This window comes from Mus caroli, chromosome 11 (genome assembly GCF_900094665.2).
Source record: "Mus caroli chromosome 11, CAROLI_EIJ_v1.1, whole genome shotgun sequence".
In the NCBI taxonomy this organism is placed as follows: domain Eukaryota; kingdom Metazoa; phylum Chordata; class Mammalia; order Rodentia; family Muridae; genus Mus; species Mus caroli.
Window position 1 is genome coordinate 100,542,108 of NC_034580.1, and position 14,183 is coordinate 100,556,290.

The window sequence follows — 14,183 nt, forward strand, 5'->3', positions numbered from 1 at the left end:
TTCCCTTCCCCTTCCCCTTTTTTTCCCCTTCCCTTCCCCCCTCTCTTTCTTTCCAAAATTTCACATGATTGTTACAAAATTTTTTATTAATATAGGAAGTGAAAAAAAATAAGATGTTTCTGTTATCCTCCCTCTCACGCCTTAGGTCCCCAGGGGTGTGGCTGTGAACAGTTGATTCCCACCTCCCCACCTCCACCTCCCCAGCCTTTCCTTCCTTTCCTCTCTTTCTCTCTGTCTTTTTTTTTTCCCCCAGAATTAAGATCTTGCTACATAACCCTGATGGGTTTCAAACTTACGGCCCCTCTGTTTCTTCTCCTGAGAGTTGGGATGACCCTGGGCCTCATCCTGCTCATTTCTATCCTGCCCTTCCCAATGACTGGTCCACCCCACTTTTCTTTCTCATATAAATGAGACTGTAGTATAAATTATTCAACTACACACATTAGGGCTAGTCCTACCGGTCTTCCAATCCTAACTCATGATTAATCATTTAAGTGACCTTGGCCAAGTTATTCTAACGTGTGTGTGTGTGTTATCTGAGTAATGATGGTATCTGTAGAATTATGGAAGGTTTAATGATATTTTATAGAATAGTGTCTAGTAGTTTCTGGAGCATAGTAAGCAACAGACAGATCTTGAGTTTCCTAGCCTCTAGCCTCCCAACTTTTTGTCATATCTCTGTTTCTTACCCAGATTTCTACCCTCGGCACAAATGTGCAATACTTGTTATAGAACAACTGCGGGTAGAGGGTGGATCTAGGGAGCTGAAGTCTGTGGAGTTCTTGGGATGCCTGCCCTGGACAACACAGGGCTTTGCCCTGCGGTTGGGAGAGTGGGAATGGCAGAGCCAGGTCGACCAGCTGTTGCTTCAGGGCTCCATGCCTGGACTATTGAGCATCAGGGCAGGGCCTAGGGCTTAGCTTAAAGGCTCTTGGTATAAAAGGAATGTGTAGTGGGCTGCCCCTGCTCAGGAGGGACTAAAAAAAGCCTCAACCTCCCCTGGGCTTTGTGTGAGGGTTATCAACGGCTCAAGTCGGCTCATCCCTCTCTGGCTGCTCTGGCCCCTTGGAGAGGGGCTGTTTTCCCGCCCCTCTCTGGGTTTCCACCAATTGGCAGGAAAGGACCAATCTGTCCCAGAGGTGCAAGCCTTGAGATGAGTGAGGTGTGTGCATGGGGAGTGGGGTGGGCTGGGGTGGGGGAGGATGGATTGGTGGCTCAAACCTGGTGATAATACTGAGATGTCAGCTGCACCCGGCTGATGTCTCTTCCTTTTATAGTCAGCAGCAGTTGCTGCTGCCCTCTCCAGCCCCTCTGTGGGGGCTCCTACCCAGAATAAAAGCAGGGGCAGGCCTTCCAGTCTCCCATCTTCTCTCTCAGGAGCCACCTCTCCTCCTTTGGTCCTTTCTAGGTCCTACCTCCACTGGAGAGCCTAAGGCAACATGCCTCCCAAGAAGCCCGAGCCTAAGAAGGAGGCTGCCAAGCCGGCTGCAGCCCCTGCTCCAGCTGCATCCGCTCCGGAGCCCCTCAAGGACTCTGCCTTTGACCCAAAGAGTGTGAAGGTAAGTCAAGCCCAACACACCGACAAGGACCGTCAGGATCCTGTTTTTCCTGTTGCTGAGAGATCTATTTCTCTCAGGCCAGACAGCGATGAGGACCAGGGCCTGTATGCCCTAGATCATAGCCCCGAGGGCCAGCAGAACCAGTACTGAGATTGGGGTCAGAGGCTTTCTGTTTTAAAAACAGGTTGCTGCTATGTGCAAAGGGGCTCCTCTGGAAAAGCAGCTAGTGCTCTCAACCGCTGAATCATCTCCCCATTATCCCTCCATCTGAGAGGTAGAACATGCTTATGGGAACTAGACATATAGTGGGAACCAGTGGTGTGGCTGGGGATCGGGGAGAGGGGTCAGGGGGATGCTCTTGTGTGTTGGGGTATGAGAGACTTCACTCACACATATACTTTAGGCAAGAGAGGTAGAGAAGGCAAGAGGAACCTGAGGGCTTCTTTTTCTCTTTCCATACAACGATGGGCCACACCCTAGCCTGACTGGCCAGCTCCTGGCTGGGCTCTCTCTCACTTGGTGAGGAGGCTGGGTCAGTTTTCTTCAGCCCCCCCCCCCCAGATTTATGCCCTGCTTCATCATAACCCCCTTTTCCTACTGCTCTGGTAGCACTCCTCTCCCTGGGGCTGGTGTGGACTGACGCAAGCATTTTAGGCCTCCAGCAATCTGGCCCAGCTGTTGAAGGAATGAACTGGGAAGGGTTGGGCCTGGGAGGGAGGGGGTCCCAAAGCCTCTGGAGAGGAGCAGTTTGACCACCCGGCACCAGATTGGGAAAGGTCAAGTGGTTACTGGTATGAAGAGCTATTAATATCAGGTCTGGAGTGGTGGGCCCCCCGCCCAGAGGATCTCAGCCTCAAGACAAGGCTGGGGTGATAAGAAATGCAGACAAGGTTCTGTGGCACATGGGCAGAGACCCTGAACCCTCTTATTGTGTGGGCCACTGTAGTCTTCTCAGGGTCAGAGCCCACATAAGAAACTCCACACAATACCATGCTAAGACCCTAGTAGTCCTGCAAGAGGCTTAGCAGACTTGGTTGTATGGCTCCTCTCAGGGAAACAGAATTGTGGAATCGCTTTCTGCACTGCCGTCTCTCCTAAAAGTCCCCAGGAGCCCCCTGCTTGCCTTTATTTCTGACGTATCTGATTAAACACCATGCCTGGTTCCTGTTGTCTGGACAAGAGCTGCCCAATGGCATCAAAGGAGCACTCGCCCATCTCACCTGCCCCTTCCTCAATGTCCCTCCTTTAAAATAGGAGGGGGAAGGAGGACGAGGAGGGAGGGAGGAAGGAAGGAGGACGTCAGCAGTATCCATGGGAACCATCCTTCTGTTCCCGTTCCCGTAGCCACCTAGTTCTTTTATTTATGAGATTCCTTGATTAGAGTGAGAGCAGAGGTAACCCCAAGCCCAGCGTGTCAGTGTCATGATGACTACATGGTCAGGCCGTGTGCTTCTGTCCTGGTTTCTTTTACATGCCTGCTCCTGGGGCAAACAGCATTACAAAGCAGGACAATGTAGCCTTTGCTTCAGGGGGTCAGCATAACTGCAGCGAGGTAGCATAGCAAGGGCTTCCCCCCCCTCCCCCGCAGCGCGCAAGTCCAGGGGGTGCACTTCTTTTCCTCATTTACCCACACTTGGCCAAACCACGCCTCCCCACGCCTCCCCACGCCTCCCCACGCCTCCGCAGTTTCCTGGCTGAGCCCCTGTGGGGTCAGTTCAGGGAGAAGAGGTGGGGTGGGCATGGGATGGTGGCACATGACATGCTCCAGGGGTGACACTCACCGCCACTAGGAAAGGGAGGGCCAGGGTCGAGTGGAGTGGAGGAGGACATTGAAGTGACATTGCCGAAAGCCTATTAGAATGATGCCTTGGTCATTCATTCGGCTAATTTCCAGAATTTACCACCAGGATGCTCTGTGCTCAACATTGCACAACATGTGTGTGTTGCGGGGGGGGGGGAGGAACCCCAAATCCATCCATCCATTCATCCATTCATTCAGTACATGTTATGTACCAAACACTTTAGAGATAAGCATAAAAATCTTCCAACCCACCTCCAACCTGATTTTAATGAGAAAGGTACAGGTCAGCAGTGACAGAGTCCAGGCACAAGTAGCTCACTTGCGGGCTTAGGAGGAGGGTGGTGTGGATGGTGGGACGGGCAGCTTCATACAGTGAGACAGACAACAGGCAGCGTCAGGCAGAAGAGCGAGTCCCAGGGCGAGCGGTGGTGAGCACCCAAAGCCAGAGGAGGTGCATCGCATCAGCGAATTAGGAACTGGGGAGACCTTGGAGGTAACAGTAAGACCAGCTTATCTATCCATGGCAGTCTAGGATGAGAGGGACTTTCTACTGACCCAAAGGAATTGCCAGGTGGGTCACTGTAGGCTTTAGAATGACATAGATAACTTCTTTCTCTCTCCCTCTTGATGATATTTTTTTTAAGATTTGTTTATTGTATCTTGATGATATATATATATATTTAAGATTTGTTTATTGTATGGGTGGGAGTGTTTCGCCTGCCTGTATGTGTGTGTACCATGTGTGTATCCAGTACCCCTGAAACTGGAGGTATAGATAGATGGTTGTGAGCTGCTATGTAGATGCTAGAAACGGCCTGGCTTCTCTTCAAGAGCAACAAATGAACTTAAGTGCTGAGCCACTGGTGTTGGTAGAGCTTTGAAGGCTACATGGTTTCATAGGCAACCAACCGGGCTCCTTCATCAGTAGAGTGGTTTATGCTCAGCCCTGCATCCTCCTCTGTTGCTAAGTGACCAGCTGGAGGAGGTGTTCAGCCTTCCCTTCGGAAGCTGTTAGCAGTCCCTGCCCTCACTCCTGTGTTTCTCTCCCTACAGATAGACTTCAGTGCTGACCAGATCGAAGGTGAGTGTGAACCACCGCACGCTCTGTTGCGTTTTCCAGAAAAGGAGTAAGTGGCCCTTTTGGCCATAGAAACGATTATCATCTCACCAGGCCTGTTAGGCACAGTCCTGGGCACTTTATACGGACAGAGTCACGTTATTCTTCAAACAGCCCACGGAGGTATAGCAGCAGCTGTTACTGCTCCCATGTAGCAGGTGGCAAACCGAGGCTCAGGGGAGTTAGGCGCCCATCCTCTCGGGGCCTGCAGTGGGGGATCCAGAGATTCAGGTCTCTGGCTCTAGACCCTTGCTTTCAGTTGCACTTCCAGAGGTGCTTGAGATACAGATGGCGCTCAGCAAATGCTGATTCCCCTGCCGCCCCATCCTGCCACCAATCTGGAAAGCCATCTCTCTGATCCCGATACAGGAAGCCCTCTTTAGCTTATGGGCACTCACACCTTCATGATGAAGTAAGTCTGCGACAAGTCCATCCGTCCCCGGGGTAGGGCCAGTGGTGGCTTGCAAGCACACTAGTTCTTCTGTGGTCTCCACCACCAACTCTTCTCGTTTTCTTTTTTAAAATTTTTTTAGAGAGTTATTTAATCGTTATATGTAAGTACACTGTAGCTGTCTTCAGACACTCGAGAAGAGGGTGTCAGATCTCGTTATGGATGGTTGTGAGCCACCATGTGGTTGCTGGGATTTGAACTCAGTACCTTTGGAAGAGCAGTCAGTGCTCTTAGCCGCTAAGCCATCTCTCCAGCCCCCTCTTCTCATTTTCAATTGAGACAATTTCCCAATCTTATATAAAGTGTCAGTAGATGCAACTTTAGGATAAATCTCAAGGGCTGGAAGGATGGCCCAGTGGTTAGCAGTAGTATACTGGTTTTGCAGAGGATTTGAGCTCAGTTCCCAGCAACCATGTCAGTTCACAACCACCTGTAACTTCAGCTCCTGTGCTCTCCACACCCTCCCCATATACACATAATTAAAAATAAAATAAATCTTAAAAATGAGAAATCTCAGGACTTCTCACACATGGATGTACTTAAATAATCAAAGAGACTTTGAGGTTGTTTCCATTTGGGGGACATTAACATGTGGTCTTCCTGGCCCTGGGTGAAAGGATGCCTGCATTTACATTGTAAGATTATAGTGGCAATTGTCAGTTTCCTCTCTAAGAAGGTGTATCCGGTTACCTGACACATCAGTTTTGAAGCTGGTTTCTGTTTCTGTCATACGTGGAGACTCACTGTCAGGCAATCGTGGTTGCTGCCATGAATTTATTTCTCAGAGCTTTCTAGTTAAACCCATGCATCTGTATCGATGCCAAATCCACGGCACGAGCGAGGACTGGAAAACTCAGTTAATAATCAGATTCCTACATTTCCCAAGGGGTTCACAGGGAGAGCTCGCCAGTCCAGCTGGCTGAGTCCTGCTCTCCCTGGAGGTTTTCAGACAGGGCTTTTAAGCTGTTTGTAACCATTCATGGTGGGACTTTGGAGCCATTTCTCTTGATGTTGGATTAGGATGGTTTCTTCTTTAATCTTCATCCCCGGTGTCTCTTCATTTGCCTTTTGGTGAAGCTGTGGCTGCTGGTGAGTGGTTTTCTTTTTCTTTTTCTTTTTCTTAAGACAGGGTCTTAAATAACCCAGCCTGGCCAAAAACTCACTTTTTAGCTGAGGCTGGCTTCAAACTTCTGACCCTCCTGCCTCCATTCCTGAGGGCTGGGATTGTAAGTACGCACTAGCAATGTCTGGTTTATGTGGTGTTGGGAACTGAACCCAGAACTTCACCCTGCTGACTGAGCCACACCCTCAGCCCCAGCCAATGCTTTTCTTCTGTTACAATGGAAAGAAGGTTTTTTGGGACTCAGGAGACTTACTGTCACCAATTCTTCCACTATGAGCCTTCAAGAAGTTGTTCAATCTCTTCTCCTTCCTCTTCCTCTTCCTTCTCCTCCTTCCAGGCACATTTTATTTACATGTGGATGCTTGTGCACTCATGGAGACCAGAAGCTGACACCAGAGCTCTTAGAGCTGGATTTACAGGCTTTTTTTTTTTTTTTTTTTTTCTATGTCACCTTTGTTTGTTTTTTTTTTTTTTTTTTTTTTTTTTTTTGAGCTACCCGATGTGGGTGTTGAGATCTGAAATCTGGTCGATTGAGAGATAGAGCAGGAAGCGCTAACCATCGGGCCATACCTCCAGCCCAGAAGTGACTTCTTTAAATCTTAATTTTCTCATCTTCAAAGTGAGGGTATTTGGTTCAGCTCAGTTCAGAGATTTGTGACTATTTGGCACCTTATCCACGTCCACCCTCTGTCTGCCCGGAGCCCGTTACCACATTCTTCTAAGCTTTGCAGTCTCTGGGTGACATGGCTCCAAGTTCCTTACACCTCCCCCCCATAGGAACTAGCTTTTGACAGTTGACTCCTCCTAGCCCTCACAGATTTGCATATTCTTCCGCCGTGGGGCTTTTTGTGTCCGAGGCACAAATGTGGTTTGTGGTCGTGCACTTCTTTGTGGACAGCGAGAGGTAAGTGACTACAGTGTCACTGCCTGTTCATATTATTCTAATAAATTAATTGAACCTAAATTGATGGAGAATCAGCCAGATGTGGTGGCGAGCGTCTGTAATCCTGGCATTTGGGATTTGAGGTAGAGGCAGGAGGATCAGGAATGCCACCAGGTCATCCTCTGTGACAGAGCACACTGGACGTCAGCCTGGACCACATGAGACCTTGTCTGAAGGGAACAAAAGCAAACAAACGGCTGTAGAATTGAGGCTGTTTACAAAGAGCCCAGGGATGCTTTAGTTTGGCCTTGCCCCTTAGATACCTGCTCTGTACCATTCAAGGTGTCAGGTCTGTCTTTTACAGAGCTAGCCCCAGAGGCAGGAAGACATGAGAGCCACCTTGGTCTGTCACCTCTGTGAGGCACACACTTGCGATCCCACCAGCCACCCATGCAGTTGGACTTTGTGTCCGCACTTAAAACTAAGAAGCAGAGGACCCACAGAGGTGTTGGTTTACCAAAGGCTACCAGTGGCTCGCTCTCAGTGAAGGTCTGGTGTGGTCAAACTATGGCCCCAATGTCACCTTGTCTGGCCATGGAGCTCTTTCAGCTGGAAACAGGCAGTACTGATAATAGGTCATCTCCACACCCTGCCACCTCTTGGGGACACTCACAGTGACAGGGAGAATGGGAAAGCAGGAGGGAACTGGGACCCAGCCTGGCTTTCCTACTCTCTTAGGCAGAGCTGAGCTGAAAACCCGGGAAAGCCTCACGGGGCAAGGATGTTCTCACTTCTCCATGGGTTTCTAGTCAGACTCACCAGGGAAGGGTGCGGGATGAGGAGAAACAGGGAAATAGTCAAAGCCTATAACTGACCGAGAGAAGAGAGCCAAAGAGACTAGTAGTGTTGGATAGGTCATGGTGTCCCCAGGAGGCTTTGGTTGTCAGAAGATGGGGTAGGAGCAGTTTCCAAGGACGGCCTGGAACAGTGACTGAAGTGATGTTACATCCTTTAACTACTTCACCGAGCAAATCCCAGCCACCGCCTTCTCTTGGGGCAGGGAGCTATAGCTGGGTGTCTCTCTACAGAATTCAAAGAGGCCTTTTCATTGTTTGACCGGACTCCAACGGGAGAGATGAAGATCACCTACGGGCAGTGTGGGGACGTGCTGCGGGCCCTGGGCCAGAACCCCACCAACGCAGAAGTGCTGCGCGTTTTGGGCAAACCCAAGCCTGAAGGTCAGTGTGGGGTCAATGTCTAAATGTGATTGATTTCAGCACCCATACAGGAATGGTCTAATGACCCGACCCAGTGCAGAATTACAGGGCGTTTGTTCTTTTCAATCCTATTGGTTTATCTCCATGACTCTGCCTGCCATTGGTGGAGCGTCTCACCCAGAAGCAGTTGGGGCCTAAGCCTTGCAATGTCAGGGCTGGGAAGAGACCTCTTTCCCCCTCCCCTCTGCCCCCCCATCCCTACCCCGAGCATCTACTTATGTGGTGGTCTCTGTCTGCCATCATTCTCTTTGGAAGAGATGAGTTCCAAGACACTGGACTTCGAGATGTTCCTGCCTATCCTGCAACACATCTCCCGCAACAAGGAGCAGGGCACCTATGAGGACTTCGTGGAGGGGCTGCGGGTCTTTGACAAAGAAAGCAACGGCACAGTCATGGGTGCCGAGCTTCGGCATGTCCTTGCCACCCTGGGTACGTCCGCTGGGCAGGGATGAAAGCCACATGTGAATGTCTGGATAAGAGGGGCCAAGGGCATACGGTGGGGTGTATCTAAGGGCCCCTGCCGCTGGCAAATCCTAATCCAGGGCCTGTTTTCCAACCTTACCACTGTGTTGTGGGCAGAGGGGAGAGGCAGAGGCAGAGGGGAGAGGCCTCAGAGCATGTCCGGAGATCCTTCCAGCGCTTTCGCTGAGGCATGGCACTAACCATTTCAAAGACCCAGGGCGGGCTTTAAGCCTTACGAGTGCTTCAGTTCCCTCTTCTTGGCCACTTGCCATTAAGACCCCGTTCCCACACCCTCAGGAGAGAAGATGAGCGAGGCAGAGGTGGAGCAGCTGTTGTCTGGGCAGGAGGATGCCAATGGCTGCATCAACTATGAAGGTAAGGTCTTTCCTTGCTTTCTGAGGTGCCCAGGGGAAGAGCGGCATGGGATGGGATGAGCCAGCCCAGAGGCTACAGGATGTGTGTCTCAGATGGGTTGTGGCAGATTCTTAACTGGGTGCGTTTTCTCCATCTTGGGAGTGAATATCTGGTATAATAGAAGAGACATTAAAATGTATATTATTATTGTGCGTGTACATATGCTATGGGTGTGGATACAGGTGCACATGTGTGTTCAGTGGTCAGAAGACAATTTTCAGAGATCAATACTTCTTTCTGCCATTGGTTCCTGGGGACTGAACTCAGGTTGTGAGGCTTTTGTGACAAGAGATTTTACCCACTGATCCATCTCATTGGCTCAGGAGAGCTCTGTGATAAACCATTTGGGGTTTGGGTTTGGGAGACAGCTCTGTGATAAACCATCCTTGTGACTTAGAACAAGTCACTTCCTATCTCTGAGCCTCAGTCTTCTCAGATGGGGAGTGGACATGCTGACACCTTCCTTAAGGTTGTGGGGGGTCTGTAGTGACGATGCCGTTCATGCATTGTCTGTCTGACGTCAGCACGGAGGGGACACAGCAGAGTGTAGGTCCCTTTGCTCTTATACCTTCTCCACCAGCCCTCCAATAAGAGAGCTGCCACCTGCAGAAAGGGCGTGGCAAGGTTGGAAGTGTGGGGACAGAAAGCTGTTTAAGGAGTGGAGAGGAGGGCAGAACTCCAGGGGGTGCTGTGTGGAGAGGAGGGCAGAGCTCCAGGGGGCGCTGTGGCTGATTCTCCTTCTCTTTTCCTAGCCTTTGTCAAGCACATCATGTCTGGGTAAAGCACGTTTCTCCAGGGTGAGTTCTACCTCTTCCTCAAGGTCCTTCTGGGGCTCATGGGCAGACAGTACCATGTGGCCTGGAAGTCTTGTGCCTGGGATGTGGGGCTAAGATAGGAGGGCAGCCTGGGGCTTGGACAGGGGGGTGGGGGCTCCAGCCCTCTCTCCTTAACTCTATAACCTCTTGCCCCCTGTCTTCTGCCTTCTCTGAGGTAGGGTTTCTATTGCTGTGATAAACACCATGACCTAGAAAGGGCAGGGTTTATTCGGCTTACAGCTCTCAGGTCCCAGGTCCCATCAGGGCTGTGGGAAGCCAGGGCAGGAACTCAGTGCAAGAAGCTGGAGGCAGGAACTGAGACAGAGGCCACGGAGGGGCACTGTAAACTGGCTTGCTCCTTGTGCTCCTCGTGGCTTTCTCAGCCTGCTTCTTACACAATTGAGGGGTGTCTCACAATTGAGAAGCCATGTGAGTCCAATACTCCGTAAGAGCCACGGTGGATCTCTCGCTTTCTCACGCAGGGCCAAGCACCTGAAAGACAGTGCACTCCCTCAAGTGGACTGGACCTTCCCACATCAATCATTAATCATTAATTATTAATTAATGATTAAAATGATTAATCATTAATCAACAAAACAAAACAAAAAACAAAACAAAATCCTACAGACTTGCCTACTGCCAATCTGATAGAGGCATTTTCTCAGCTGAGGTTCCTTTTCTCAGATAACTCAAGCTGGCATTAAAAAAAACAAAACCAGGCTGGTGAGATGGCTCAGAGGTTAAGAGCACTGACTGCTCTTCCAAAGGTCCTGAGTTCAAATCCCAGCAACCACATGGTAGCTCACAACCACCTGTAATGAGATATGACGCTCTTTTCTGGCGCATCTGAAGACAGCTACAGTGTACTTACATATAATAAATAAATAAATCTTTAAAAAAAATCCCCTCTCCTTATGGGGGCTGGAGAGATGGCTCATCTGTTAAGAGCACTTGCTGCTCTTCCAGAGGACCCAGGTTTCATTCCCACAACTCACACAGGAGTTCACTATTGACTCTAACTTCAGCTCCAGAGGAAACAGGAGTTCACTATTGACTCTAACTTCAGCTCCAGAGGAAAACAAAAAACCAAAACCAAAACCAACCCCCCCAAACAAACAAACAAACAGACAACAACAACAACTATCAGGCCATGTCCTGTTTTGACCTTTACTCTTAGACCCTGTTGTCTCTCCCTAGGTCTTTCGGGCCTGAGCACAGCACAGGCTCTGGGTAAGGCAAAGCCCACCTCAGGGTGAAGCCCCTGACTTATGCCTCTTTCCTTCAGCCCCTTGGTGTAGTGCCCTCGCAGTGATAGGGCTCTGATGAGGGTGTGGGATGTGGGAGCTGACACACTCTCTTCACCGGGCACTGTCTTTCAGGTGCTTGGCCCTGCGTGAGAAAGCAAGAGATCCACAGCGGCTGTTACTGTTACGGAGTATTGGACTCACACGGCTTCTCTGACCCTCAACGTCCCTGGAAATAAAGAGCCCCAGCTTGGAGTCTCATTAATCCCTCGGTTGATTTGTTTTTTTGTTTTGTTTTTAAACATTAATTAATGGAGTTAATTTGTGTGTGTATGTGTGTGTGTGTGATAATGTCACCTGAGGCCTTGTATTCTTGAGAAACAATTTGGATCATGGAGACAAAGCCAAAAGGCCGAGGATCCATCTAGAAGTAGAGGCATCAGACACTTGAGGGAGAGGCCTTTGAAGGGCAGGCAGAAGTAAGGACCACAAAGTTTCTTTTCTACCCTCCCCGGCCCTCAGGAGGTAGGAAGTGGGAAGTGACCCCCTGGAGCTGTCAGGGTCCCTCCCACAGTCTCTGCTTTTTTCTCTCCTTTCCCCTCCTGTAAATAGCTCCAGGCTTGGAACACACATCTGTGATCCCAGTGGTGGAGAGGTGAAGGCAGGTCTGATCATCTTTAGCTACATAGTGATTTTGAGGCCAGCTTTGGCTACAAGAGATCCTGCTTAAAAAAAAAAAAATTAGCTCGGCGTTAGCTCCACACTTGCTTAGTCTATGTTAGGTCCCCAGCACTTTAAAACACCTAGAATACAGACTTTAGCGTAATAAGCAATTTTAAAATCAATAGTGTTAAGGACGGTCACATTGTAGAGCTGGAGAGATGACTCGTGGGTCAAGAGTGCTTGCTACTCTTACAGAGGACCCTGAATTTGGCTCCCAGCACCCATGTCCAGGGGTTCACATGCACTTGTATCTCTAGCTTCAGGGAGTCCAACGCCATCTTGGCCTCTGAGGACACCTTCATGTACATTTTACACACACACACACACACACACACACACACACGTGAGCGTGCGCGCACACGCACCATCTTAAAAGGGGGAAAAGAAAGACTATTTACATGAGGTGGAGATGTCTCTCAATGGTAGAGCACTTGCCCAGCATGCAATGGGCTCTGGGTCCTTTCCCGGGAAGTACTTATTGGTGCCGCCCCCTCCCCAGTCAATCAGCGCTCTGTGTTTTGTGTATGTGACTTTGACTACTCTAGATAAATGAGCTCATGCAGCGATTGTCCTATCCATCCTGTGTCATCCATGTTGTAGTTTGTGTCTAAATTGCCACCCTTTTATAGCTGAGGAACATGCCACTGTGTTGTCCCGATAGAGCATGGGAGCGTGGTTTTTATTTTATTTTATTTTATTTTGCCTTTGGTCCTGGTTTCTTGATGTGGGCACATGAGGTGCTTCCTCTGAGCATGGTGCCCCTGGTACCTGCTTTATCCAGGCTTGTTCTGAGCACTGGCTGCTCTTGCAGAAAACCCAATTCAGTTCCCAGCACCCACATGGTGGCTCACAACCATCTGTAACTCTAGTTATTCAGGAGTCAGTTCTGGCCTCACCACCAGATACACACACACACACACACACACACACACACACACACACAGTGCACAAATGTCCAAGCAAAGTGTTCATGCACATATAAGCAAATAAGTAGGATATGGTACCACACACCTTTAATCCCAGCACTTGGGAGGCAGAGGCAGGTGGATCTCTGTGAGTTTCAGACTAGCTTGGTCCGAAAACCAGACCAGACTCACTATGTAGTGAGTTCCAGAATAGCCAGGGCTACATAGAAAGATCTTGTTTCATAAACAAAATCAAAGAGGGAAAATTAGATACATCTATAAAACCTCTAACAAAACAATAACAACAAAAACAATAGCCAGCCCACCAGCCAAACCACACTCAAACAAAAACGGAAGTGCATTCACTGGTCTCCTTCCACTGAGGTCCAGGGCTGGTGTCACTGCTATCCTGCATACACCCTCAGGCACGGAAGTCCCTTGTATACTGTTTCCCCATGGGGGAGCTGTTCTGATGAGCTGAGGTGCTTGGTGCTTCTTGGCCATCTTGTCCACTGATGAAAAGGCTCAGGAGCATTTCCTACTCTGTGGGAACTGCCATGGTCAGTATGTTTCCTTTGTCATGTTGGGGACCGTCGTGAAGATGGAAGAGATTCCTGTCCTTTTACCTCAATTTGGGATGGCTTAAGGAAGGCTCTGGCCCCACTATGGGTTGATGGGAAGTGATGGGACACAGGGCAGTTGCTGTGAGGAAGGCTTTGAAGGCCCGTCTCAGCCATCTCTGTTCAGGGTTCCATGGAGCAGTCTGCTCCAGGTCGGAAGTGCAGCTTTCTGGAAAGTCCCCTTATCAGAGGGAATGACTCGGAGGCTGTGAACAGAACCTGGCTTGGAGAATTCCCCCTCCCAAGGATGCCCCTGCCTTCTTCCCCAACTCAGTACCGAGTTCCTGATCCGGCCCACAGTCTCTGCTACCTGTGGGAAGGATTTGAGGAAAGTGGTCATTAGAGATGATGTGACCATGAAATAGGCACCTTTGAGGACAAATGCAAATTTCAGAGCGATGAAACAAACAAACAAACAAACAAACAAACAAAACAACCCACCATCGATGTCCTGAACACTTACTGTGTGCCTGTTCCTGTGCTGAGAAGATAACAGCCATTTCCAGCAGCCCAGGAGGTGCGAGCTACAGTCCCCATTCAAGAACACTCAGACATAATAGTGATAGTAATGGCTGGGAACATAGCTCAGTGGTCAGCTCTTGTCTAGCATCTATGGCTCAGTTCCCATCATCATCATCATCATCATCATCACCACCACCACCACCATCATCAACAACAAAAATGCCCAAATATTTTTGAGTTGGTGGTAATTGTCAACTTGACACAATCTAGAATCACAGGAGAAGGTAGTCTCAATGGGGAATTATGTAATTAGGTTGGTCTGTGTAT

The 14,183-nt window shown here is 49.5% G+C and overlaps 1 protein-coding gene across 1 annotated transcript; it reads left to right on the top strand.

Moving 5' to 3' along the window:
* The first annotated feature begins 1,274 nt into the window (after window positions 1-1,274).
* On the top strand, window positions 1,275-11,411 carry Myl4 (myosin light chain 4). The gene is made up of 7 exons (XM_029483045.1): window positions 1,275-1,559; window positions 4,414-4,441; window positions 8,023-8,172; window positions 8,467-8,640; window positions 8,971-9,048; window positions 9,840-9,884; window positions 11,282-11,411. The coding sequence occupies exons 1-6, from the start codon at window positions 1,440-1,442 to the stop codon at window positions 9,866-9,868; spliced, it is 579 nt and encodes a 192-aa protein (XP_029338905.1). The 5' UTR covers window positions 1,275-1,439; the 3' UTR covers window positions 9,869-9,884; window positions 11,282-11,411.
* The last annotated feature ends 2,772 nt before the right edge of the window (window positions 11,412-14,183 follow it).

What these genes read in the sequence shown, in the direction of transcription:
- Myl4 (XM_029483045.1), top strand. Translation starts at nt 1,440, where the DNA reads ATGCCTCCCAAGAAGCCCGAGCCTAAGAAGGAGGCTGCCAAGCCGGCT. An exon ending in CAGTGCTGACCAGATCGAAG is followed by an intron (nt 4,442 to 8,022) that starts GTGAGTGTGAAC and finishes GTCTCTCTACAG; the next exon opens with AATTCAAAGAGGCCTTTTCA. An exon ending in TGGCTGCATCAACTATGAAG is followed by an intron (nt 9,049 to 9,839) that starts GTAAGGTCTTTC and finishes CTCTTTTCCTAG; the next exon opens with CCTTTGTCAAGCACATCATG.